General features: G+C 45.7%; 1 protein-coding gene across 2 annotated transcripts in view; it reads right to left on the bottom strand.

Moving 5' to 3' along the window:
* ZC3H3 (zinc finger CCCH-type containing 3) overlaps positions 1-26,838 on the bottom strand; it is a 525,055-nt gene that overhangs the window by 12,889 nt on the left and 485,328 nt on the right. Inside the window, exons 10-12 of one of the 2 annotated variants that reach the window (XM_036767816.1) lie at positions 21,360-21,544; positions 17,092-17,345; positions 11,717-11,850 (exon numbers count right to left, since the gene is read on the bottom strand). In XM_036767816.1, the coding sequence (XP_036623711.1) occupies positions 11,717-11,850; positions 17,092-17,345; positions 21,360-21,544 (573 nt within the window). The remainder of the gene's footprint in view (positions 1-11,716; positions 11,851-17,091; positions 17,346-21,359; positions 21,545-26,838) is intronic. The other variant, XM_036767808.1, reaches the window with a different exon arrangement.

Below are 26,838 nucleotides of genomic sequence, written 5' to 3'. Positions count from 1 at the left end.
TAAAAGTCTTACACCAGGGTTCAAAAAATTAATTCCCAAGTTTGAGCTGGTAAAAATGTGACCAGATATTAGTTCAAGTGAGAAAGTGAATGTAATCTTGGCTTGCATCTATCATCAGGATTAGAGAGAAGGCAATACCACTGTGCTTTTTACAAGACTACATCTTAGACTAGTGTGCTCAATTTTAGGCATCACATGCCAGCAAGACCACTGATAAACCGGTGTCCAAAGGAAGGCTGAGATGGTGGAGGGCCTAGAGTTCACTGCTAAAATTACTGGCTGAAAGAAATGTGGCTATTTATCCTAAAGAAGAGAAGAGTTAGGGGGACATGATACATAATTTCAAGTACCTGAAGGACTGTCATGCTAGAGGAAGGGACCTTTACTTGATCAGAGGGCAGAACTAGAAGAGGCAACCTTAGGCTTCACCTAATTAGAGCTAAGAGTATAATGACCTGCTTTGGGAGGCTCAAAATTCTCTGTTTTTGGAGGCTGGATGGTCACCTAACTTGTAGAGGGAATTCTTGTACAGCTTTGGTCTGGATCTGAAGTGGTCTCTAAGACTGCTTCTAACTCGGAGGTTCTATATTATGTTTTGGATTAATATTCACAAGGACCACACTCCCCTATCAGACTATAAATTCCACAGCTGGGCTATTACAGAATTCTTTCATTCACCTTTTCACTGAATTTCTGCCTCCTCCTCCACAGCCCTGGGCTTGCTGTCCCAATATTCTTCTGACCACATGTTGCTTGCATGCATATCAGTGTGCACACAGTAGGGCTTGAGTATTATGTACCTGTTTTATCCCCTTCCCAGTCTGTGAACTTTCTGAGGTCACAGACCAAGTCTTATTCATTTGTCCCCCCTACATTATGCTCAAGTAAAAGAAGTGGTTAATAAGTAGGCACCAGGAAATGTGTCAAATGACATGAATGTGGATATCAGTGAATTGTTCTGGCTAGCAGCAGAAGCTTATGTGTGTCTCTGTGTGTATAAATGTGGATTTGGGAAAATGACAAAAGATTTGCAGAAGGGCCAGGCTGTGACTGAAGAGAGGCCATGTAAGAGTCAGGACTGAAATTCAGGTCTTTCACCCTCAGGCCAGGGTAGGAAGGGTCAAAGCAATCCTAGGATCATCTGTTTCAACTCCCTCATTTTACAGACAAGTAAACTGAGAGCAAGAGGGGTAAAATGACTTGTATGTGGTCACAAAGCAGCAGATACAACATGCAGACCTAGATTCTTAGATGCCAATTCCAGCTTTCTTTCCACTACATCACAGATCCCACCAAAGGGAACTTTCTGGAAGTAGGGAATGGATTTGGAGCAGGGGCCTATAGTCAGCCAACAAGAGCTGTTGTTTATACACAAATATACGTTCTGTGGTTTATACACCTCTGAGTTTTAGGCATATTCTCCTCTAGTTTAGTGGGGGAAAAGGCTCCTCGGAGCACAGCCTGGGGAAGGAAGCAAAGGAGGATCACAGAAGTTTGGGTGGGAGTCTGAATAGTTTGCATTCGGAGTTATAAATACAAATGTGTACACACATACACTAGGTCACACCTGGGAACACAGCCGCCAGACGAGACACGGTGATGCCAGACTTTGTTTCTAGATATGGTTTCAAACTAAAATTCCCGACACGGAGAGCCTAAAGGGAGTGTCGGCTTAGGGAAAGGGTAAGGGGAGAAGGAAGGAGATTGTGGGGAAGAGGACACCAAAACTCAAGTGCCTCTGTGTGTGTGTGTGTGTGTGTGTAAATGTGTGTGTGTGTGTGTGTGTGTGTGTAAAACCAAGAGTCTGTTATATTCAGACACTGTTCAGAAAAGGAAAAGGAGAAGGCATGATCCTTCCATGCCGCCTCACCAACTACCTGGGGAGAAGCACACAAAAACTCTAAAACAACCACAAATAACACTGGCACAGCGCTCTGAGGGTTTGTAAAGTGCTTTACACGCGTTATCTCCTTTGACTGGTAGCTGCTATGACTACCTTCATTTTATGGATGAGGAAACTGAAGTAAAGGGAGGTGACGTCACTTGCCCAGGGTCACAGAGAGGAGGCAATGCCTGGGCGGGGATCCTGATTCTGATCGTCTTGATTCCAAGCCCAGGACTCTGTCCGCTGAACCACCTAGCTGTTTGGAATTCAAAGCTCTTCACAATCTACCCGCCTCGGCCCCCCACTTTTCTAGTCTTCTTACACCTTAATCTCTTAGCTCCCCTCTCCCCGCCAGGGACACTGGCCTCTTCACTGTTCCTCCAGCTCCTGACTCCAGGCATTTCCTCTGGCTGTCTCTATGCCTGGAATGCTCTCCCTCGTTTCCACCTCCCAGTTCCTCTGGCTTCCTTCAAGTCCCCTTAAAGTCCCACTTTCTAGAAGAAGCCTTTCCCAAGCCCTCTAAAATCCAGTACCTTCCCTGTGGTGGTCATTTCTTATTTATCCCGTACATAGCCTCTCTGTACGTAGAGGTTGTAATTCAAATCCAAACTCTGCCACTTACTGGCTATATGTAACTGGACAAATCACCTCCTCTGAGAGGGGATACAGTTTCTTCATTTACAAAATGAAAGGCTGGTCCTCTAGATGGAGCTGACTGTAAAATGCTATGGTTCTAGTTCCCACCCCTCAGCTCTGGCCCATGCGGTTCCCTATTCCTGGAATCCCTGACCTTCTCTCAACTTCTTCCTACCCCATTTCTTCCTCTTCATATGCTACCTGCCATCTGAGACCCAGCTCAGGCCACCTCTTCCAAGAAACACTCTTTATTCCTTCTTTTCCTCTCAAGACTCTCTCTCTGTTCCGCTCTCACAGTACTTTGTACTTTTTGCTGAATGACAGAGCTCAGAAAGTGGTGATTAATGAATCAACGTCAGCCAAGTCTCCTCTGCCCCAGGGCCCTGTCCTTGTTCCTTTTTTGTTCAATACTTTTATCAGATGAAAGCATGGGTGATCATTTCCAAATGAGAGGTAACTCATGGCTGGAAGGGGATCCTACAGCTAATGCACTGGACGACACAGTAGAAAAAAAGGATTCCCACAGTTTAGAACAATAGGTTGAATCCAGTAAGATGAACTCCTACAGGTATGAATACAAAGTCTTACCTCTGGGTACACAGAATCATAAAATTTGAGAGCAGCCAACCTGTACAGGGAACGAATCCCCAGAAGGAAGAACCTACCGTCTGAAAGAAGTAGGTGCATGACATATGGAAAAACTTTGCAAACACTGGAACTGTCCAAAAGGCATCTCAGGGGATGGCGTTACTGGTAATCTTCCCACAGAGCTTGGACAACAACTTTCCTGATGCTGAAGAAGGGGTTTGTGCTCAGATATGGGCTAGATTAGAGGAAGTATCTTCTAATGTTATGATTTTATGGTTTACCCTGAGTACTGTGCTCATGTCTAGAAGTCAGATTCTAAGAGAGACATGGATAAGCTGGAATGGCTCAAAGGAGGGTAATCAGATAGTGAGGGAACGGTAAACCAGGGCATAAAATGGTTGGCTGAAGAAGTATGGATATTAAATTTGGAAAAGAGAAAACTGGGGGGGGGGGGAAATGTGATAGGTGGGAGAGTAATTAAGCTTGTTTTATTTGGCCTTAAAAGTCAAAACTAGTACTAATAATAACTAGCATTTATATAGTGCTTTAAGGTCTGCAAAGTACTTTATACATATTAATTCATGTGATCCTCACGACAGTCCCATGAGGTAGGTATCATTGTTATTCTTATTTTTACAGATGAGGAAACTGAGACACAGAGAACTTAAGTGACTTGCCAAGGGTCACACAGCTAGGAGGTATCTGAGGCTGCATTTGAACTCAGATCTTCTGGACTCCAAGTCCCTTGCTCCATTAACTGTGCCACCCAGCCACCTAGAATGCCAAATGAAAGTTGCAAAGGAAAAGCTAGGCTAAGTTGTTCCTACAGTGGGCAGCCTCCAAGAGGACCCCTCCAGAGATCTTCGAAGGAAGGCTTGTCACAGAGACTCTAGATTCCCACACTGAATTTTGTCCCAACTCTGAGCATCTTGATTTTATAAAGAAAGAAGATTTTTTTCAATCTGGAGAAGCAATGGCTGAGTGAGGTCCAAGATGGAGAGTATATCTGGACATGGATCTCCAAAGCCAGGTCCCCAGAGAGAACCACCATGCTCTGACCTCCAGGAGCCCCAGGCTCACTGTAGATAAGATAAACTATCCAGGGATACAACAATCCATGTACCTCTAGACTGGCTAATGAGGCGAGTATAACTATCCCTCTATTAACGTAGCCTAAGACGTGCATGACTTTCTTTGGCAAGTTCCTTCATGCTGCTGGACTCACACTGCTACCTAAAGACATCCTTCCTAAAGCACACTGACGCCTTCCCCAAGCAGCTCCACAGGCTCCCTGACATGTCTAGAATCAGATATAAACTCTACCACCTGTCACTGCCAGCCCTTCCTACCCTGTCTCAAGCTGATAAGGCATTACTCCAGCTTACATTCTACACTCAAGTCTAGACAAACTGACTAACTTGCTAAACTCCAGAGATCTCCACATGATTGTGCAGGCCATCTCCCAGACCTAGAATGCTCTCCCTCCTCCTTGGACCACACACTCAGCCATACTGGTCTCCTTGCTATTCTCCATGCTCTCTGAATGCTCCCCCTCCCAATTCTTAGAATTCCTGACTTCCTTGAAGACTCGGTTCACATGCTACCTTCTCCTGGTCCCCCTGGCTGCTAGAGCCAATTCCCACCAATGTTACCTTCTATCAACTCTGTATTTATCTTTTATCTTCTGCATGTATACATATATATACATATACACATATACACACACACACACACACACATATGCGTATATAACAGAATGTAAGGTCCTAAAGAGCAGAGACTATTTTTGTTTTTTGTGTACGTATGTGTACATATGCACACATGTGCATCTCTAGCACCTAGGACAGTGCCTGGCATATACTAAGCACTTAATATTTGTTGATTAATATATTATATATATTAATGCCTCAGTTTCCACATCTGTAAAATTAGGATAACATCTGCTCCTACCTGTTCCATAGCTGTTGCTTCAAATAAGATAATGTATAGAAGTGTCTTGAAAACTTTAAAGGGCCATATGAGTGAGCTATTATTACACTTCTCCCTTCCAGTACTTGTACAGTTGATTTTCTCAACTTCCTCTATCCTGTATGTGTACACTTCATTTTTTTTTTTGCTAGAGTACTGGGCAAAATCTAATAAGATGAAATTTAGTATGAAAAATATAAAGTCATATTTTAAAAAAAACTCTATGCCACAAGCAGAAGATAAGAGAAAGAATGGTTACCACAGTTTGTCTGAAAATGATCAAGGAGTTTTAGGGGTCTACAAGCTTCATGTGTGTTAGCAGCTGTGTACGGTGGTTGCCCAAATAAGCCATATGCAGAGTTTTGTGGGATGCATCCATTCACTCTGGGCTTCCCTTCCTGACATCGTTCTCACAGGACCTCATCACTCTTTATGGCTTCCATCTTTGTACATGTTCCTTTAAAATCTGGGTTTATCAGAGAACTCAGCATGAGCTCCTTTTGTTTTATACAGGAATCATTCACCATTGCATTAGCAGAATTTTACTCCCGAGTGCTTTTGCTCCCTTCTGAGCTGACTTTCCTTTTGCATCTCAGGCCATGGGGTCATCTTGATCTTTCTTCCAAACTTTCTCAAGTTTAAAGTACATTATACACCTCAGAGCACACCAAACTTTATCTTTCTAGTCATAAACAGCAGGATGACATAGTCACTTTCTTCCAACGCTCCTGTCCTTTCTAATTCATTAACTAGTTGCTCCCTGGTAAACAGATTATGGTGCAGAAGAGCAGTGTATTTGGATGATTCCTCTACCTTGTAAAAGATTAATGCTCTGAGTGCCACTGCCCTGCCAAACTTACCTCAAGTCTCCTGAATATTTTTCCCATCTTCTGAGGGCAGAGGATATCAAGACCATCCCATTCCCTTATTCTTTTAGTGTAGCTAAAAGCCACATGAACTTTGGGGGCATCCATGTCATACACTTGATTGATGAGCTTTTATTAAAATCCCTAGATCTTTGTCATATGAACTACTGTCCAGCTATTCAGATTCATATGAAAGTGGCAGCTACATGGTTCATTAAAAGCAGCATTGTATGGTGGATGGAATATTGGACTTGGGGTCAGGAAGACCTAAGTCCAAATCTGGCTTCTAATACTAGCTGTAAATTACTTAACCACTCTGGGCCATAGTTTCTGGCGTCTGACCTTCTCATTTCACTGAAACTGTCCTCTCCAAAGTTACCAATGATTTCTTAACTGCAAACCCAATGGTCGCTTCTTGATTTCTGCAGCATCTGACACTGTTTACTACTTCTTCTTCCTGGTTCCTCTCACCCTAGGTCTTGGGTGACTCTGCTTTCCCTTGTTTCTCTGTCTGCCCATCTGACTGCTCCTTCCTTTTTACTAGCTTCATACACCCATGTGTCTCCACAGGGCTCTGCCATAAGCCCTCTTCTCTTCTCTCTCTAGACTTCATCATTTGGTGATCTTATCACCTCCTCTGGGTTCAATGATCATCTCTATACATATCGCTCCTCCTTCTGCCTCTAGGGTTCCAAGATCAGTTGCAGAATGGTGAGGAAAAATAAAAGGTCCCTGAAGGGCCAGGGCTATAACTATGACCATTTCCACCATACCTACTTCATTCAGTGATTCTAAGGTTGATTTTGTGTTAGCAGCAGGCAGAAGGAAGGAGGACCTCAGTTGGGGTTGATCTCTGGTAATTCACCAGAGATGAATATCACATCTTCCATTCCTACCTAATAGGAAAGGAGTATGTATTTGAGCCAGCTCTGCACTGCTTTCAGTGGTGAAGTACCGTTGTCAGACCAGACTGTCACTTTTTAGAACCACAGTGGGTGGGGAAAATATCCAATAGCAGTTAAGGAAGCTAGAGTAACTTGGATTTTCCCTACCATCTTCTTTGACCCTTAATTGTTGTAGCTCTGTAGGGGTAGAGTCAATATAGAGGGGAGTGAAATGCAAGATGATTGGAAACATAGGAATGAACCAGGTTGTGAAGAGCTTTAAATGCCAAAGACTTAATATTTGATCCTGGAAGTAATAGGGAGCCATTGGATTTTTTTGAGCAGGGGAATGACATGAGGTCATAAAAGCCACAAATCACTGCCTCTGCCCTTTCCTTCATCCAGAAGGTTCTTAACGTGAACTGTGGGGGAAAGCCCCAGGCAGAAGGGGAGAAGAGACCAGCAATAACTATGAAGAAGTGCTGCAGAAATGAGTTATTATACGCAGTTATGCTTTGTTGTCCCCTCCCTAATAGTCCCAGATCTTCTGCCCTACTCTTGTCTAGTCTCCACGGTTTCTAAGACCTTTGGCTCTGTTGTTCAAAACAAGAACAAATTTTCTACTCCTTAAAATAATAATTTATATTTCTATAGTGCTTTAGGGCTTATAAATTACTTTCTCTATACTATCTCACTTAATTCTCACAAGACTCCTCGGAGTCAGGAAGGCAAGTATTACCATCCCCATTTTATTGATGAGAAAACTGAAGCTCACAAGTAAAGTGATTTGCCCAAGGTCAGACAGCAGTAAGAGGACTAGATGAGATTCATGCTTGGTCTTCTGACTCCAGTCAGACGCATGAAGACAGCAGACTCTTTTCACTGTATTAGGCTGTTTTATGTCCCCCAGAGGTCAGCTGAGATAAACTTCGGCTAGAAGACGGTAGAGAAAGGAACCAAACACCAAAGCCCAGAAGTGCTAAGTTCTTGGGGCGTGGTCAGAGTCCTCTTGTTATAGTACATGTAGGTTTGGATGGTCCAGCTTGGGGCCAATCTCACTTCCACTGCAACTAGCACTTCTGAAGGGGTTTCTACTCCGTGGTGAAGCTTGGCTTCTTTGTCTGTGGTTCTGAGCTTGCTCTGGGTTTGGACCCTTCTTGACTGGGGGTGCCCAACACCTCTGAAGCTAGTCTAGTTGACTCCAATCAGCCCCCTTCTGGCAGTCAGCAGCAGATTGCTCATTTTTCCTGCTACAAAATAATTTCCCCCTCTCTGGGCCTCATTTTATCTCTTGTAAAATAAGGGTGGGAAAGCTGACTAAATGGTTTCTAAGAACCCTTCTAGTTTTAAACCTATGGAATCCACAAATTCTGTTTCAAAGCTCACATTACCCATTAACTTCAGTTCATTAGCAGTAAAGAAATAATTGATAGGTTCTAGGCTCAATGGTTCCACCAGTCTGTCCTATTTTAGGTTCTAAGCTCTGCTTCCTTAGCTTCTGGATCCCAGTCACTAAAAGTTTACAGTAGAAAAGCAATTTATCTTTTTATTAATGTCAATAAATAATTTCTACCAAAAGAGCCCCTAAACTCAAGTCTTCTTGATTCTTAGACCACACACAATTATGACAGGCCTAAAGCACTGGATTTGGAATAACAGGGCTGGGGTTTGAATCCTGGCTTTGCCTCTTATTACCTGTACTACCTTGGGCAAATTCCTTCCCTTTTGTGGGCATTAATTTCCTTCCCTGCAGTTCAGATTTGAGAATGATTAACAACCAAAGCTAGAAAGGACCTTAAAGAAAATCTAGTCTAACCTTTTTCCATAGATGAGGAAACTGAGGATCAAAGAGTGTCAATGACCTGCGCTCAAGATCCTATAGTCCCTTGGGTCCCTTCTGGCTCCAAATCCTATGATCTGGTTTCTAAGCTTCCAAAGTGGGAGGGGAAAGGCTGCTTAAGAAGGTACAGTGAAAGTAAAGACTAGACAACTGACAGAAAGGAGACAGAAAACCTAACAGAAAGACTTAAGATCACTAAAACCCACAGCAGCTTGAAGCCACCAGTATTAGAATTAATGGACTTCAATAGCTTCTGAGGGCCTCACTATTTTAGAAGAGAGAACAAAAATTTGGTATTCCTAATGACCACCTTGGGTTATCAAGAAAAGGTTAAGTTAATGCAGGCGTGTGGTTTCCATCATTAGTGATAGACTAAATCAAGTTTGTGCTTAAATAGATACACTTCAGTTATCATAGTGTAGTCAAAGGAGTACTTTTCTGGAAATCTGGAGCCCCAGTGTGAATGGATGTTTGAAAATGTCATACTGTAAAATCATGGCCAGACAGACTACTGCCAGTAACTTCCACAGGCTAAGAGATATGTGTATTGGGGTAAGCGGGGGGTGGGGGGCAGGAATAGACCTCAAGACTCTGAATTTGAGAAGAAGGGTCTGTGCTGGGTTGGGAAAGGACAATGGCACAGGCCCTGGAAGGAGCTACCTGGGTAGGGCCAGAGAGACCAGGAAGGTTTCTCTTTGATGTCATGACCAAAAGCAGGGCACAGGCTGGAAAGATGCACAGGGACAAAGGAAGATAAGAATTCACAGATAGGTGTGTGTGTGTGTGTGTGTGTGTGTGTGTGTGTGTGTGGCGGGGGGGGCACGGGGGAACGGGGGGACGGGTTCTGTCTGTTTCATTAGCAAGTAGGAATTTCCAAAATGAGAAGAAATGGAAAAGCCCTTTATTGCAAGTGGAGTTTACAGAGTCGGAGGAGCTCAGAATTCAAAGGAAGCTCAGGTCATTTAGTTTAACTTGTGCCTGAAGAGGAGTCCTTTCTACACATCCTGGACAAGCATCAGCTAGCCTCTATTTGGAGACCTCTAATGATGTCTATGTACTGATGTCAAATTTTTTTTGTTGAAGGGATGCAGTACCTACCACTCTTAAGGTAGCCCATTCTCCTTTGGGAAAGCTCTTTTTTTCCTATGTCATGTTCAAATGGACCCTTCTATAACTTCTTCCTCTTGCTTCTAGAAGCTCTGAATGATGGAAGTGTGCCCTGCCTGCCAATCAAAGGTTCAGATGCCTTCCACTACCTAATACCTTCTGTCCCTCTGAATACTGCCTGCAGAAGTCAGAGAATGCTTTCCGACTAAAACGCCATTAGCTTCCCCCTCCAAGTGGGGACAACCAGAAACTCAACTATCTATCTATCTATCTATCTATCTATCTATCTATCTATCTATCTATCTATCTATCTATCTATCTGAGAGATGAATACCCAGTAGTTATTCTCACCCAGGAATAGAAAAAAGCAATGAGTAGGAGAGTGCCCTAGAGAAATGCTTTCATGAGAACTATGTGAGTTGTCTGTTAGGAGGAAATCCTTTTCACTCTTTTCAGATAAATCACCATTAACATTATGGATGATACATTCTACATTCACACTTTTCACTTTTTCTCTGTTCCAACACGGACCTCACAGAATTTCAGAGTAGAAAAGCACTGGAGAGGTCACCTAACTGAATCCATATCTGAACAAGAATCTCTGCAATGACATGCCCACCACCTTGGTGACACAGCACAGTGCCCCATGTAATGGAAGTGCAGTATGTTTACTGGATTCCTCATATTGGTCCTTTCTGCTCTGATAAGGGGCTCCAGTCAGAATGGGAAGGGTCCTTGGGAATCATCAAATACAATTTCTGCATTTTACAGATGGGGAACTGAGGACCACAGAAGAGACAGGATTTGCCTACGGTCACAATGAGAGTCAGTGAGGACTCCTGCCACTCTAAATTCAAAACTGTTTTCAGCATACACAGTTGCCTCTCTGGCAAAATCAGGTGTTTTATGAAGCCATGACCCTTTATGGGGGTCCAGGCAGAAGACAAAAGTGGTGGATTTTGCTTCCTCAGCCCACATCCCACAACACTCTATGGTCATGATGATGTTGATTTAAACCCAAGTTTCCAAGATGTCTATTCCATCAGAGGGCAAGTGTTACTGGGCTGGCTCTAAGGGAGAGTGGACACAGGGATGCTGGCCATTACACTGGTGGAAGGGGTCAGGGCATATGTTCTTCAGCAAACTTACCTTGCTGGCTGAAATACGGGCAGAGGTAATTTTGAAGAATCTTACAAATTCACCTACTTTGGGTAAAAGGGAAGGGTAGTTCTTCCTTGCTTTTTTATTTTATAAAATTCAAATTTTTAAAGCTTAAAAAATTAAAAAAAATTTTAAGCCTCTATTAAATGTGGGGACAGAGTATGATTGAAGTCTTTATGATGCTACTTTATGACCTTCCTTTCCATATTCTGGGACCCTTGTCCAAGTACCTTAGCCCCTATTCCATGTGTATCTAGCTCATGGAAACTAACCTCGAGATTCACGGGTCCTGGACCCAATCCGAGCGTAACAGATACTTTCTGTCCAGGGTATGGAGGATAGTACAGTCAAAAGGCATAGCTGGACAGTGAAATCAGAGGAGCAGAGAAGGGAGGATAAGGGCTGCATGCTCCTGATGAGATCTATCAGGGTCTCTTTTGCGTTCTTCTTTATCCTCCCCTCATATATTACCTCTTTTTCTAAAAAACAGTTTCTTTTTCTCTTATGACTGGGGTGGGACTGAAAGAGTTGGGGACAAGACAAAAAGTGATGCTATGCTGATCTCACGGTGGGAAAGAACAACAAGATCCCTGAACTAATGGCTCCTGCCTGGCAGGAGTCACCAATCATTGCTGAAGGCTATGCTTCCAACTCTGTATTATTCAAGGAGAGAGATGCTGCAGATAATCCAAACCAGCACGTGATCTATCCCAAAGCCACTCCCATGGGATTCTGGGGTGCAACCCAGGGCAACATTTTTTTTAAAAAGCAGCAGATTTACCCTCCTAATACTGCGTGGCTCAGGCTGGGGTTCCATTGAGTCTGCGTCCCCCAGACCCACGGGGGCCGGGTGGCGAGAGTGCGCGGAACGGAGGCGGGGAGGCAACTTGGGCTCAAATGTTCGCCATGGATAACCTGCGAAGCAGATAACTGAGAGTCAACGGCCTCCTTGGCCAGCCGGCTCCCGCTGCAGTCTGCTGGGGCACTCACCGCACCCCTTCCGGCTCTCTGCGCCTCATTCTGCCCCACCCACAGTGACACAGATCCCTGTGACAATCTCACCTACAGGATAACTCACTGCAAAGGCTTCCCTTCATCCCCTGTGAAGTCCTTCTAGCTGGTCCAAAAGGCACTGCATTCCCCCCCCCCCAAACACCTTCTGACCTGCTTGTCCACCTACTGCCCTTGGACCCATCTCAGGGAGGAAGCTCTTCCTTTTTCCTGAGGTGATGAGACTTAACGGACTTTCCCTGTTAGCAGGGGACCTAGGCCATACTGAATCCCAAGGGCCAGAGTGGTTGGCGATGATTAAATTTCAGGCACCCTGAAGAAAGTGTTTTGGGACAGTCCTCATTATTATATACATTTCCCAGGAACAATGCCTCTTCTACCCCCACTTTCCTGTTTTCTCTGGCAATGGATAATGGGCTATTGGATTTCTTTTAAGAATCCTCTCCCCTGCCCCCCAACCATTTTCCCTCCTAAAAGGAAGAAAGTGCCCTGGGAGCCAACTGATCAAGACTTGACTATCTCCTCTCGGCTTCTTACTGAGGATGAGGGCACCTGAAAAGGGCCATGAGGGGGCTAAGTAACAGGAAAAAGAGAAGTTCTTATCCTCTAGTCAGACCTCTGGACCCTTGTGGATACTCCCTAGGGTAGCAGACAGATGACAGACAGCAAGTGGTCCAATGGATAGAAGCCTAACTTCTGTAGTCAGGTCCCTGTGGGACTCAGTTTCCCCATTTGCCAGATCTTTGTGCTCTCTTCTCTGCTCAAAGTCCTCCATGGTGCTATTATAGCTCAGGGGGTTCACACAATTTTAGAGCTGAAATGGATTTCAGAGACCATCTAGTTTAACAAACCCTTCAGTTTACAGAGGAGGAAACTGATGCCCAGAAAGGGGAAGTGACTCGTCTACAATCCCACAGTTTGTAAGCAGCAAGGCTGAGTTTTGAACCAAAGCCCTGAGTCTAAACTGACTGCTCTTTTCTCTGTAATACAACGCCAAGGCTCTGATTACAACAGTTCCTTCCCTCTCTCTCTAAAGGGAAAGTGGGGACAACCAGAAAGCAGGGTGTCTCCAAATCATTACCCCATCTTTCTTCACCACTTTCATGCTGGCTTGCAGGGAAAGAGGGGGAGAGAAAAGGAGGGAGGGTGGGCAGAGGGAGAACAAGACCACGGGATTTAGCACTGGAAGAAACCTTAGAGATCATCTGGCTGAACTTCCTCATCTTACAGATGAGGAAACTGAGGCCCAAAGAAGTGACAGGATGTGCCCAAGGTCAGAGAGGCGGCAAGCAGCAGAACTAGGATTTTAACCCAAGCCTGCTGGCTTCAAATTCTGTGTTCTTCCTATTGTACCATATTGCTAAGAATTTCATTATAGCAGTTCCCTTCTTTCCTCCCGCCCCCATATCCACACAAAGAATGTTTGTCCCTCCCTGAATACCAACAAGGTTTTGAACCCCTAGAAGGAAGGAAAGGGATCTCTGAGGGTTAGGGCTGGGCACCTTTTAGGATAAGACTTAGGGGCCTCAGTCTCATCCAGATGGAGACAGCTTGTGTGGTGGCCCTTGGGTGCCATGACCAGATGTCAGTGCCCCATTAGCAGGCCAAAAAGTGCTCCAGGATGACAGGGTTCATAGTGGGAGAAAGCTTTAGAGATGATCGAGTCCTTCATTTTACACAGTGGGAAACTGAGGTCCAGGAAGTGAAAGTAATGTGGCCCTGGATCACAAGTGAATACTTGGCAGGTCTTCTGACCTCCAATTCTCTGGGCTGGGGACACAGGGAAAAAGGAGAGGTGTTTGGTGGCTGTGAAGTGGGGGACAAGAAAATAGGTGGCGGAGCCTCCAAAAAGTTCGCCCTCTAGAAGCAGAGGCTGTAAACAAACTAGAGGCAGCCGCCCCTCTGCCTGAATTTGCCAAAGCGGGTGTTTGAGCGTGCTCAGCGGAGCTGTTAAAAAAGGCTGTAGCGAGCATCTTCCATTAACGTTACGACCGTGAAATATGACAATAAAATGATAGCCGTATGGTCGCAAATTTGCAGCCCGCCGAGTTGCTCGGGGTTTATCGTCACTCAAACGTGCAGAGAGCTGTAAAATGTTTACAGAAAGGGTCGTTTGCGGCCATAAAATCCTCCTTTCTCTCCTAAACAAGGCTGAGTGGAGCCATTTACCAAGCCCCAAATGTTCATCGGGGGAGAGGGAAACATCTGTTCTCTCCAGGAGTTTTCAGTGATCTTCTCGAACAAATTAACTAAAATGGGTGCTTTCTAATTAAATTAGCCCTCGCCTGGAATGGCTGGCGTTGGTGCGGCTGGGTACGATTAGCGCACGGAGCACATGGGCGGCTTAATGGGAAGGTGAAATATGGAAACGTTTGGTACCTGCTGTGCATGGCCCACCCATGCCCCTGCTCCCTGGTCTGGGGACCCATGCAAAGAGGGACACACAAAGAATGCCTGAGGTCTTCCAGTCTCACTCTAGTTCCCATTCACTCCTGATGGGAAAGTCTTGCTCTCTTCCCAACCCCACTGCCTATAATCAGCCGCACCAATCCAGGCCTCTCAGCTTCCTTCCTCAGCTCCACTATTTGAGTGAATGAATACAGACGAGTACACCCCCTTAATGTGCACACACATGAATACAGGCATGCCCATAATCAGCACACACGATACCTGCACAGAAACACCCACATACATGTTCATATCCAAAGTCCACTGGCTGTTGTGTTTTTGCCCCCTAGGCCTGAAACAGTCTCTTCTCTTCTCAATCTCTACTTTAAAGGAAGTTCCCTCCATTCCTTCAAGGCCCTAATCAGGTACCACATCGTCCATGAAGCCTTCCCTTATCTCTCCTTCCCTCCTCAAGTTTTTCATGGCACTTTGCCTGGATCCCCTTTGCCCCTACCTTGTATTATACTTACTTGCATACATGTCATATCCTCCCTATTAGACTGTAAACTCCTGCAGGGCAGTGGCTGTGTCATTCTTCATCTTTCATAAGATCATAGGATTTAGGACTGGATAGGACCTTAGAAGTCACCTAGTCCAACCTCCTCATTTTACAGATGAGGAAACTGAGGCCCAGAGAGGTTAAGTGACTTGCCCAACGTCACACAGGCAGTAAGTAGCAGTGCTGGGGCTCAAACCCAGGTCCTTTGACTCCAAATTCACCTCCCACTACATCATGCTGCCTCTAGATCACATAGCAGGCACTTAATATGTGCTGAACGTAACAGAATTAATTTCCCAAGTGAGAATCCCAGATGGGGCCGTAAGGCTGGGAATCACAGGCCATCCAGGCAGTGCTCTGGCTTAACCTCCCTTATGGGCCCTGACCAGGTGGAAGGCTGTGTTTTTTGGCCAGGGAAACCGAGCAGCATCGGAGCCAAAAATAGGTGGACCACAGGGGCCCCTCAGACACTGACTGGGCTAGAGCCCCTGGAGTTCTTACAGGGGATGGGTGTCCAGAGCCTGCTCCTTGGGAACAGACTTCTTGACACCTACGAGATTCGGCTATTCTTCCAGTACCTTCAGCAGGGCCATCCCTAGGTCCTGTTTCCAGCTATCTTCCCCTCCAGAGGGCTTTGTCTGAACCCAGTCCTGAAATCTATGGGTATCAGCACAAAGTTTCCTTCCCCTCCTCCTAATTAACCAGTTCCCATCGACCTCTGATCTTCACATCTATCCAAATCCATATACTAGAAACAAGGCCTTGCTTTCAGTGAGTCCCCAGTCTAAGGGGAAGACATAGCCCCTGCCCTCACGAGCCCCCATCTAGAATTATTTTTCTCTCTTGGGCCCCAACAACCCTTCGTGCCTCTCTCTTCCCTTTCATATCCTGCTTTGTACTACTGTTGTTCGGTAGTTCAGTCGTGACTGGCTCTTCATGACCCTGTGGACCACAGCACATCAATACTGCCCATGGGGTTTTGTTGGCAAAAATACTGGAGCAATTTGCTACTGCCTTTTCCAGTGGGTTAAGACATATAGAAGTGACTTGCCCAGCGTCACACAGCTAGTAAGTGTCTGAGGCCGCATTTGAACTCAGGTCATCCTGATTCCAGGCCCAATGCTCTCTATCCACTGAGCCACCTAGGTGCCTCCTGCTTTGTGCTATAGTTCATGTTTAAATGTCTTTTCCCTTTACTATAAACTACTTGAGAGCAAAGACTATACCTTATTAATTTTTGCTTCTCTTTCAGAGTTTGGCACAAGGCCTGGCACATAGCAAGTATTACCAAGTGTTTGGTGAATGTTTGAATAAATGATCAAGAGGACTTGCCAATAGTTACATATCTCTCTTTACTCCTCCCCCCAACAGCTCTCCCCCCGGGAAGGGATTACTTACCTAATAACCTAGCTCCTCCTAGGAGTTCCCTCCAGTTTTTTCAACCTCCCCAACTATCCCCCATTTTCCATACGAAGGTCCTAAGAGAAAGTCTGCTTAACTGAATGAAAAAGCGGGTGTTTTCCTATTTCCTATTCTGAGGAGGGGAAGCTGAGGACCCCATGGATCACAGGGGTTGGGAGGGTGCTCATCTCTTCCCTTTTGGAAGGAGCCATCACAGGACAGGATCTCTCTCTTTTACTCCACCCTCCAGGTGCCTAAGAATAGGACTAACAGACTTGGAATAGAGGAAGTAATTTAAACTGGACAGGTAGGTCACGCAAGGTCTGAGAGAGCAGATACCATCTGAGGGGAAAACTCAGGCCTTTCTTGCCCCTGCTCAGGAGACAATAAACTATTTTGGGAATTTCCCTCCTTTGAATCTCTATAGCTTTGTGATGACTCCCATTCTATGCCTCTTATCATAGCTTGCCTTATGCTATAATTATATCAGTTATCTTTCCCACTGCTAGACTGTAAGCTCCATGAGGGCAGGGCCATGACTTAGCTAAACTTTGTATCTTGATGAGCACTAGGCACAGTACTCAATGCACAGCAGCACTATACCCCAGTCCTACCACCCACCATATCCACAAGGGAGTATCCCCCAGTGTTCAGTTAGGCAAACTCTTTCTTAAGGACTTATGAGAAATATACAAGTTGTGTTGAGGATAGGATAAAGTCAGAAACGGGCAGTAGGGGAGGGAGGGACACTACAGCTCAGGAAGGAGGGAATTCACGGTGGGTACCCCCAGTCCTACCCGTCTCCTCTTTGGCGGGGCTCTTCCTGCGTGCTCGGGAAGCCGAGTGGCCCCGAGGACTAGATGAAGACTGCAAAGATATGTAGGAGGGCAGCTTGGAGAGGTTCCTGGAACCTGATGCCTCCATGTTCCCTTCATGTGGCTCCTCTGCATCTGATGGTACTGAGGAAGAGGATGCTGATGATGATGACAGGAAAGAAGAGGAGGAGGAGCTGGAGGTGTTCTGGGCCTGTGACTTCGGAGATGTGTACTTCCTGTGGGAGAAAACAGTACAGAGAATGAGGGCGGGCCTGGAAAACAGTGAAAAGTGAGTGGACTGTCCACACGGTCCTCTGCACAACTTCTAACAACCTGCTGTTTGCTAAACTCTTTCTTTTTCTGCCTTATGGAAATCTCCTTATCCTTCTTCTTTCAGGAAGAAAAGACTGAGAATGTGGAAGGATCCTTAATCCAACAGCCCCATTCTATAGATAAGATTCAGAGAAGAACAAGGTCACAAAGACAGTAAGTGACAGAGCCAGGAGCTGAATTCAGGTCTCCTGGCCCCAGATGCTTCACTAGGTTCACTTTACCTTGGTGTCTCTCATCTGTTGTTGTTCAGTCATGTCTGACTCTTTGTGACCCCATTTGGAGTTTTCTTGGCAAAGTCTGGCTTGCCATTTCCTTTTCCAGCTCATTTTCCAGATGAGGAATTTAGGCAAAGAGGGTAAAGTGATCTGCCCAGGGTCATACAAGTGTCTGGGCCAGATTTGAACTCATGAAGAGGAGCCTTCCTGACTCTAGGGCCAGCACTCTAGCCACTGTGCCACCTAGCTATCTCTCATCCCCCACCTCCAAATTACGCCCTTTTCCCTAACCTTGTCCTTAACCACACTGAGTTCCAACACTAAACACGGCAAGCCTGGGTGCTGATGTTCTAAGTCTCCTTGTCCTCTAAGTGTGGCACAGTGTGATTGACAGTACTCTCAGATTCACGATTTCCTTGAGTTTTCATGAAGACTATGGCTTTTGTGATCTGCTGTGGCTGAAAAACTCATTCTCCCAGTGGCCAACCTAGTGATGAACCTTTCTGTGCTTGGAAGGCAGACACAAGTACATCATTAAGCCCATTCTGCAAACCCTTTTGGTTTATAAGGCCCCACCAGAGCTTTTGTTGTTGGTGGCCCAGCCTCTGAAGCCTCGTCTTTTGAAGGAGGTGGAGTGGAGTGGAGTGGAGTGGAGTGCTCCATACGTAGCTACTAAGTAAACTGAATGAAGAAAACGGCAACTGAGCTAGAGGCTGATGGATAGAGATGCTGGGAGAAGACTCTGTAGGCTGGGGGAGTAGTGGACATTGGTTTGGAGATGAGAATGCCCAATGCATCTTTGGGAGATGAAAAGGACTTCATTTTGGCTAGAGACAAAATAAGGTAGGCTCAAGGGAACAATGGGGCTTAAAGTTGGAAAGGTACTGTAGGCTAGTACCAGAGCCCTGAGGACCTGAAATGACAGACGAATGAATCTGGATTTTATCTTGCAGGGCTTTGAGACTACCACCACCAGCAGCATTAGCACCACCAGCCACACTACACTACTACCACTACTACTATCATGACTGCCTTCATATGTCTACGCTATACTATAGTTTCCAAAGTGCTTTCACATCCTTTTTAATACTAGCCTCGGGAAGGGAGGAGGGCAGGGATTGTTGTCACCTTATATAGATGAGAAAACATATTCAGAGGAAAGAAATGTGCCTGAATCATGGTATGTACTAGGAAGGGGGATGTTTACAGCCACAACTCCTGGGTACAAGGATGTGTAACATTGCTATTCCTTACCCCAGCTTGGTCTGGAGACAGTGACCTGGTGCAGGTTTAGTAGGGAGGGGGGTTGGTTCCAAAATCTAGTACTTTGCAATTTCCAAGTCAGACCTGTTACCGCAGGCCTGAGCAAAAACAGTAGTAAACACTAGGGACAGAGGCAGCAAGGGCTCAAGAGCCAGTGCACCAGTGTCCTCATGACTGGGCATTCATCAACAATGTCTCTTGGAGGAGCAGCATATAATGTAATGAAAAGAGCTTTGGGTTTGAATCTCGGCTCTGTCACCGAATTATGTGACCTTGGGTAAGTACCTTCTGGTTACAACTTCCTTTTCTATCAAATGGGAACAGTCAACCTTGCCCTCTGCTCCTCTGGTAGAAGTGGTGCCTGAAGTGTCACCTACATAGGAGGCAGTGTGAGAGAGTGGACACATAGCCGATCTTGGAGTGTCCGGCTCAAGTCTGAGTTCCAGTCCAAGGTCCCTCTATCCCTCTGAACCTCAGGCTCCTCACTGACTAAATGGGGATAGTACTTACCCTACCCTAGCACCTACAGATGATGTAAGGCAAGCATACTGTAGTTCTTAATGAGTATTACTGCTATTATTTCTTCTGGCTAGTCAGTACTCAATTCTCTGAGGAAGGAGAAAGGGGAGGGGAGGGGAGGGGAGGGGAGGAGGGTTCCATCTCCAGCATGTTGACTGGCCCCCAGCTGGAAGGAACCTCATAGGCCAACATTTTACAGATGAGGAAACGGAGACCCAGAGGGGCAAAGCGACTTGCCCAAGTCAATACAGGCTGTAAGTGGCAGAGCCAAATTTGAACCCAAATCCAGCCCTCCTTCCACTGGTTCCAGGCTTTCCAATTCCCTCACCTATAAATGAGGGCTTAAAGGACTGGTCTCTTGGGGCAGGGACAAGGTGGGGAAGGGCAGCTAGGGGGAGAAAACCAGGAAAGCTCCACTGGACTGCATGAAGTACTTGCCCATCCATCTCCCCTCAGGCATTCCTCCCTCGGTCACCAGAAGGATGTGGACTCCACTCCCACTAAACGAGCCGAGAGGTCTGGGTTGCTCTCTATTATATACCAGGCTCAGGAAGCTCTACAGGTTCGGGCAGGGTTTGGGGATGCGATGTGGGCCAGGGTGGTCCCTGTCATAGTCCAGTCATGGGAAGGCCAGGGAGTGCCTCCAAAGGTCAGAGAGTCAGAGGGTCTATATTAGTAAAGGATGTTAGCAATAATTTAGTCTAATATACTAATTTTACAAATGGAGAAACAGAGGCCCAAAGAGGGGAAAAGTTTGCCCAGTGTGGAACGCTACACATGTCAGATATTTCCAACTTATTTATCGATTTTGCTGATACTCCCCCTTCTTCTTCTTTTTCTTCTCCTCCTTTCTCATTTCTTTCTTTTTAAAATTCTTTATTATAGGGGATGGCTCTCTGGCAAAAGGAACGGGGATTGAGGAGGAAATTTAAGTGAGAGAAAAATAAAAGATGTCAATAAAAACATATTTTAAAATTTTACCCAGGTCCATAAGTGATTATGACAACAGCAGTAATAAAATCAGTTAGACTTTACACAGTGCTTTGTTTGCAAAGCCCTGTTCATACTGCCTCATTTAATCTAGTAAAGCCAATAAACGGCAGAGTGGAATCTGAATCTGGGTCTTCTTGGCAAAGATCCAGGAGTGGTTGTCATTTCCTTCTCCAGTGGATTAAAGCAAACAGAAGTTAAGTGACTTACTTAGGGTCTGAGGCCAGATTTGAACTCAGTTCTTCCTGACTCCAGGTCCAGAGCTCTCTACCCACTGAGCCACCTCACAAAATAAAAGTACAATGCAACATAGACAATGCTCATGTGTGGCTTTCTAAGTCAATCTGCAGCCTTCAGGGATCCATTTCTGTTGGAGTCTGACCACTGCTCTGGTCTACCCCGAGCTTAGGAAATACTCTGGGTAGCCATAGGATGAAGAGCATTACAATTCTCTGTTGGCAGTCTTCACCAATGTGATAGGAAGCCCTGCCAGGTGTCCACCCCAGAGTATGTGATTCTAGGGGAATTCCTTCTCTCTGTCTCAGATCTGTCTCATTTGTAAAACGAGGGGACTGTACTAGATAATGACAACTCAATTTCTGACTTTAAAACTGACCAAATTTTTTTCTAAACCAAAGTCCTGTAAGAAGGCAGTACAAGGATTATTCCCTTGACTTTATAGCTGATACTGTGTCTCAGAGGAAATATCTCATCTAGAGTCTTGTTATAAGAAAATGACAGATCCACGATGGCCTTAAAGGCTCCTGATTTTCAGTATTCAGACATATGATCCACACTCCCCCTGAGAGACCTGGGCCCTAATTCTTCTACTTGAAGGGGCTGGTCACAGGGCTAGAGTAGGGGGAGTGGGTTGGGACTGAGTTCCCACTTTCCTTGGTTTGAGCACCACTCCCATAGTCCTTTCCTTACCTGGGGCCAGTGCTCCGCAATCTTCTCCACTTGGTGGGTGAGCCGTGAGTCTCAGGGGGCTGTGGAGGAGCAGACCGCCTGTTGAGGCGCTTCCTGGGCCGGTGGAGCAGCTGGCACTGTAGGCCCCTGGGGCAGCTCCCCTTCCGGGAGAAGTCTGGGCACAGAAGCATATGCTTTTTCTTGCACTGTGGAAAAGGACAGCACAGACTGAGTCAGGGCAATGAGAGAGGAAAAGGGGAGAGGTAAGACAATGCTGAGGATGCAGGAGGAAGTGGTCAGAGCTAGAGTCCGTGTGTCTGAAGTCACGGACTTCACGGACATGAGCTTACTAGCTCCAGGCCCTACTTGCTCCTTCTATTTGTCAACTCAACTCCAAGCATACTACTCAGCATTCAAATATTTCCTCTGGGAGAAATCTACTCCAATCTCCCTGGTTTATAAGACTTTCTTCTCAGACCCTACAAAATTCTTTTCAGTGCTTAATGCATTTTTCACGTAATATTTAACATTTTTACAGTTTATCTTAACCCCCTAACAGACTGTGAGCTCCACATGAGCAGTTACCGTGTGCTATTTAAGCTTTGTAACCCCCTATACTCACTAGGTGGGTCCTAGTAAATGTTTGTGGAATTAACGAATCCCCTTGCTAGACTGTAAGCTCCATGAGGGCAGGGACTATGTCTTATTTTGCATAGCTCTTATTGCTCAGCACGGGTCTCTACCCAAGGCAGCCACTTAATACAGGTGTGTAGAAGGAAGGAATCCCTCTACCACATATGGTACTTATCTAAAACAGCCTTGTCTAAGCTTTGTTTTCTATCCCCTTGCCTGGGATGGGGTTCTAGAACCTCAATCGGTAGCTGCTGAATGAATGAGCTTCTAAAATCCTCCATTCTTGAGGAACACTACAGCATTATGTCCCAAGGCTATACCGCATTATGGGGGAGACAGCAGGAGAGAGAACTTACTGTGGCCCGCAGTGGCCAGCAAAGGCTTTCTGGAAGAGGTGGGGAAAGATGGGTGGGATTTAGCGGAAGAAGGAGCTATTTCCATAAGACGCCCTAATATTTGTCCAAGGCTTCTCCTATCCCTTCCATCTCCCACGAGACCATGACAGATTCTAGTCCATAGCCCTCTTTGTTAGATAGGCCCCAAGGAAGCCTAGCAAAGCCAGGAATGAGGAAACTGAGGACCAGAGAGGACCTGCCAAAGGTCACAGAGGTGGTCAGGGACAGAGAGAGGTGGTAAGAGAGGTAGAACTGTTCAAATTCATGTCCTCTGACTCCAAAGCCAGTGCTCATCCAACCACAATGTGGAATCTGAACCCATATCTTCCTGCTGGTGGGTGTGCCTGCCTCAAGACTCTTTTTACTCAAATCCATTCTCCATTCAGCCACCAAAGTGTTTTTCCTAAAATGCAAGTCAGACCTATCACCCTCCTACTCAGTTATTTCCGGTGGCTCCCTATCCCCTCCAGGATCAACTACAAAATGCTCTGTTTGGCATTCAAAGCCCTTTACAGCCTAGTCCCCTCTTACCTTTCTATCTTACTCCCCACGTGGATCCAGTGATCTTGGCCTCCTGGCTGCCCCACTCGAGCTCTCAGCTTCAGGCATTTCTCTAGTTGCCCCATGCCTGGAATGTTCTTCCTTACCTCCCCCTGCTGGCTTTCCGGGCTTCCTTTAAGTCCCTTGTACAGGAAGTTATGCCTAACCCTTCTTCATTCCCTTCTGTCTGTTAATTATTTCTTATTTATCCTATACATAACTTACTTGTACATATGAGCTTGCTTGTTGTCTACTCCATTAGATTGTGAGCTGCTTGAAGGCAGGGATTGTCTCTGGGCCCCCCCTTTTTTAAATCTCCAATATTAAGCATAATTCTTGGTACATAGTCACTTAATAAATGTTTACTGAGTTATGCCAAGTCCATTTTACATATATATATGTATAATATACACACATACATATATATATGAATATTATATGTATAAATATACATATTATACCATACGTATAGCTGAAAATGAAGTGTATTGGGTGTCAAGGGTCCTTCTGGGGTCGGGACTGGGTACTATCTGCCTCTTGCAGGGCCCATTTTCCCCATATTCTCCAGCAGAAATTAGTGTTAATGGTGCTGGTAGAGGAAGGATAAAGTACACAGCACTGCTAGGGGTGAGAATAGGGCAGGGAAAAGGAAGCTAAGGGAGACAGACCTCTGCCTTCTGGCTCAGTGGGCAGAGCTGTCCTTGGCACTCTCATCTGTGTCTGGGGATTCCCAGCTCTGGGGGACTGAAAGGGATGGCACTGGCTGGGCCTGGGGGCTGCCCTGGCTCACACTGTGTCAATCATCAGGCTCTGAAAGGGAAGCTTTCCCAGTTCACTTGTTCACTCCCTCCCTCCCTTCAGCCAGCACAGAACATAGCCAGTTATGAGCTGCTAATCCCTCCCATCAGCCCTTGGGATAACTTCACTTTCTCCTGCCCCTACTGCTCTTTCCTCCCAAGTTCCAATGTCTGGTGAAGAGGTGGGAGGAGGTCCCTTGGTCACAGTTTCTTCTTTGGGCCTCAGATTGTTCATCTGCAAAATGATGAGGTTAGAATGGATATTTTTAAAGATCCCTTCTGGTTCTAAATCTTATCTTATGACCTCTGTAGGACTCAGTTTTCTTATATGTAAAGTAAGAGAATTGGGCTTGATGTTTTCTAGGGTCCTTTCTAGCTCTAAATCCCAGGATTCCTTCCAGGGTAGAGTCTGAGAAAACTTTCATGGGGATGTTTCACTAGGCTTTGATTTAATCTGCTCTCCCAGTTGTCCTGAAGGGCCTAGTGACAATATCCTGGGTCTCTAGATACTTGGGAATGCCTATACTTGCAGGAAGGGAGGGAAAAATGTTGGTTCCCAGCTTTCTCCTTTCAGTCAGCAGGGAGGCCCAACAAGAGGGGACAAAGAGAGGAGGGGGGCCAGGTCGGCTGAGGCCTGGGGCAATGCTGGATTGAGTGGCTAGGGTTGAGCCAAGGCCTGGCTCACCCGAAACCATCCACCTGTCATAGGGTAGCTAATTATACTCAGGCTGGGCCCCATGCCAACTGGCAGGTGGCTCCCAAAAAAGGAGGAGAAACCATGTCAGCCCAGAGGCCTTAGGCAAAGAAGAAAACAGACCTGGTCTAGTGTTGAGCCAACCTCCTACCCAGGCTACTCTGATCTCCTCAAGGGTGTGCCTGGCCAAGCCTCAGGGAGCTATTTGTACAGCCTGCACAGAAAGGTACCCCTGCTAAAACAAGCACAACAATGTCTCTATAGTTTGTGGAATGAAAGAGTGGCATCTTTGGTGAACTTTGGGGACAATTAGATGTCAGAATGTTAGAGATGGACGGGTCTTTACAGGTCATCTAGTCCAATCCCTCTAAGACCAAGAGAGAAATGATTTGCCCAAGTTATGAAGAATCAGAAGCCACAGGGTTGGGACTGGAATCCCAGCCTTTTCCTGCTGTGCCACAGTGCTAAAAACAACACCTTCTTTTGGGTGAAAGGCCAATCCTGTCTTTTTATTTTTACCCACAACACTATCTGTTGTAAGTCCTCCCACGATAACCTAGCATAATGTCAGTGGATGGCAGTGCTTGATGAGCTTTTCCTTTTGCTTCAGAACTCCTCTTCCTTGAAGTCTTATTTTACCAGCTGAAGGTACTTTTTCCTTCTCAAATTTCTTGTAACCCTTTGTCAAGATCTTTCCTTTGCCTCTTCCTGGTCTCCTCTGTCTACTTGCTGTATTACCCCTGTTAGAGACTAGAATAGCTCCTTGGTGGCAGAGGAGGTACTGCTTTGTCCTCTTTATCTCTTGAGTCTATTACTACAGCCCCCTGCACATAAATGCTAGGCATTTAATGAATGTTGGTTGAATCAAACCGAACCGAAGTGTATGGTCTGCTGGAAAGAACAGTGGCTAGGAACAAGACCTGAGTTGGAATCCTATCTTTGCTATTTAGAGCTTAGGTAAGTCACTGCCTCTTGATGGGCCTCAGTTTCCTTATCTGTGAAGTGAGAATGAATTAGAAGGGCACTAAGGTACTTGTGGCTCTCAAAGTTTAGGATTCCATGGACTGAATTGATAAGATACCAAATCAGGCACCAAGATATATTGACAGCACTAGAAGGAAGGGAAGGGAAGGTGATTAGGAATTAGGTGCAGCTATTAGAGAATACAGGGTGTAAAGCAAGTCAAAGGACCAGAAAGCTGGAGACTTTGTGCCTCATGGGTATCAGGAAAATTTAGAAATTAGCGGCAAGAGGAAGTCTGTGGTCAAGGGTAAGGTTCTCTGGATCTGGTCCCAGTAGAAGCTACAGTTTTGGGAACTTGCAATGGTTAGGAAGGCCAATAGCCCAGGACAAGCTCCTTCACACATTCATGTTTAATAAGCCTTCAGACTCCACACCACCATTTCTGGGAAGGCTTCCTATTTCCTTTTCCAGTGATTGGCCCCTTCCATGTACTTCTAAAGTCTTTAGTGTTTGTACTGCACAGTCAGGACAACAGATGTTGTTCTCTTAATTGTTGTCCATGTTTATGTCTAATCTGTCAGACTAGATTAGGAGCTTTTTCTGTCTTCCACCTAGTACTTACTACTAGGTCTGCCCAGTGTGAATACACAACTGTGGGTGGACTGATGCTATGTCTTGTGTGGGGAGGGACAGTGGGGACTGGGTTATGGGAGGCCTAACTTTTACTGAGGACACAACGAAAAGGAGTCTTGGAAACGCCAAGGAAAAAGACTGTGTGTGAGGGACTTAGGGATGGGTATAGCTGGGCTGGCTCATAGGCCTGCCCTCCTAGCTCTGTAACTGACCTTGGGTTAGGGATATCTTCGACAGGGCTTAAGGAGATGACTAAGGAACCAATTAGTCCTACTCAGCCCAGTTTATGAGCTCTCCAGGTTCTGACGTCCAAACCTGCTGGCTCTGGTACCCTGGCTATGTCGCCACTCCAATATTAACCTAGAAATCCTCTCCCAGAATACCATCTGTCCTTCTTACAGTGTCATAGCCATGCCTCATAGGCAAGAGAACAGCTTTCATCACCTGTGAAGTTAAAAGAACACTGGGTTCCTGGGTCATAGGCGACAGTACCTCCTACTCCACAGGGCTCTTGCATTCCCCACAGCAGCTCAGGAAATAGGTCTCTTCCTATATTCCCAGGGTTAGTTAACACTTTAATGGATGGGATTTTACAGTTTTACCAAGTCTTTGTCTCTCCATTACAATTCTCATACTCCTAGGGTTCACGCTCAGGTTGGATGACAAGTGTATGGGGTTTTACAAAGTCTCTGTCCTTCCATTACAATTACATCCCCATTTCTAAAGTGCTTTAAGATTTACAAAGCACTCTCCACACAACAGCCCTATGGGGTATGTAGTAGAAGTACTATTCTACAATTCAATTCTACAAACATCTCTTAAGTACTTCCTATGTGGAGAACAAT

Source organism: Trichosurus vulpecula, chromosome 1, assembly GCF_011100635.1.
Source record: "Trichosurus vulpecula isolate mTriVul1 chromosome 1, mTriVul1.pri, whole genome shotgun sequence".
Classification (NCBI taxonomy): domain Eukaryota; kingdom Metazoa; phylum Chordata; class Mammalia; order Diprotodontia; family Phalangeridae; genus Trichosurus; species Trichosurus vulpecula.
This window is presented reverse-complemented; position numbering and strand designations above follow the sequence as displayed.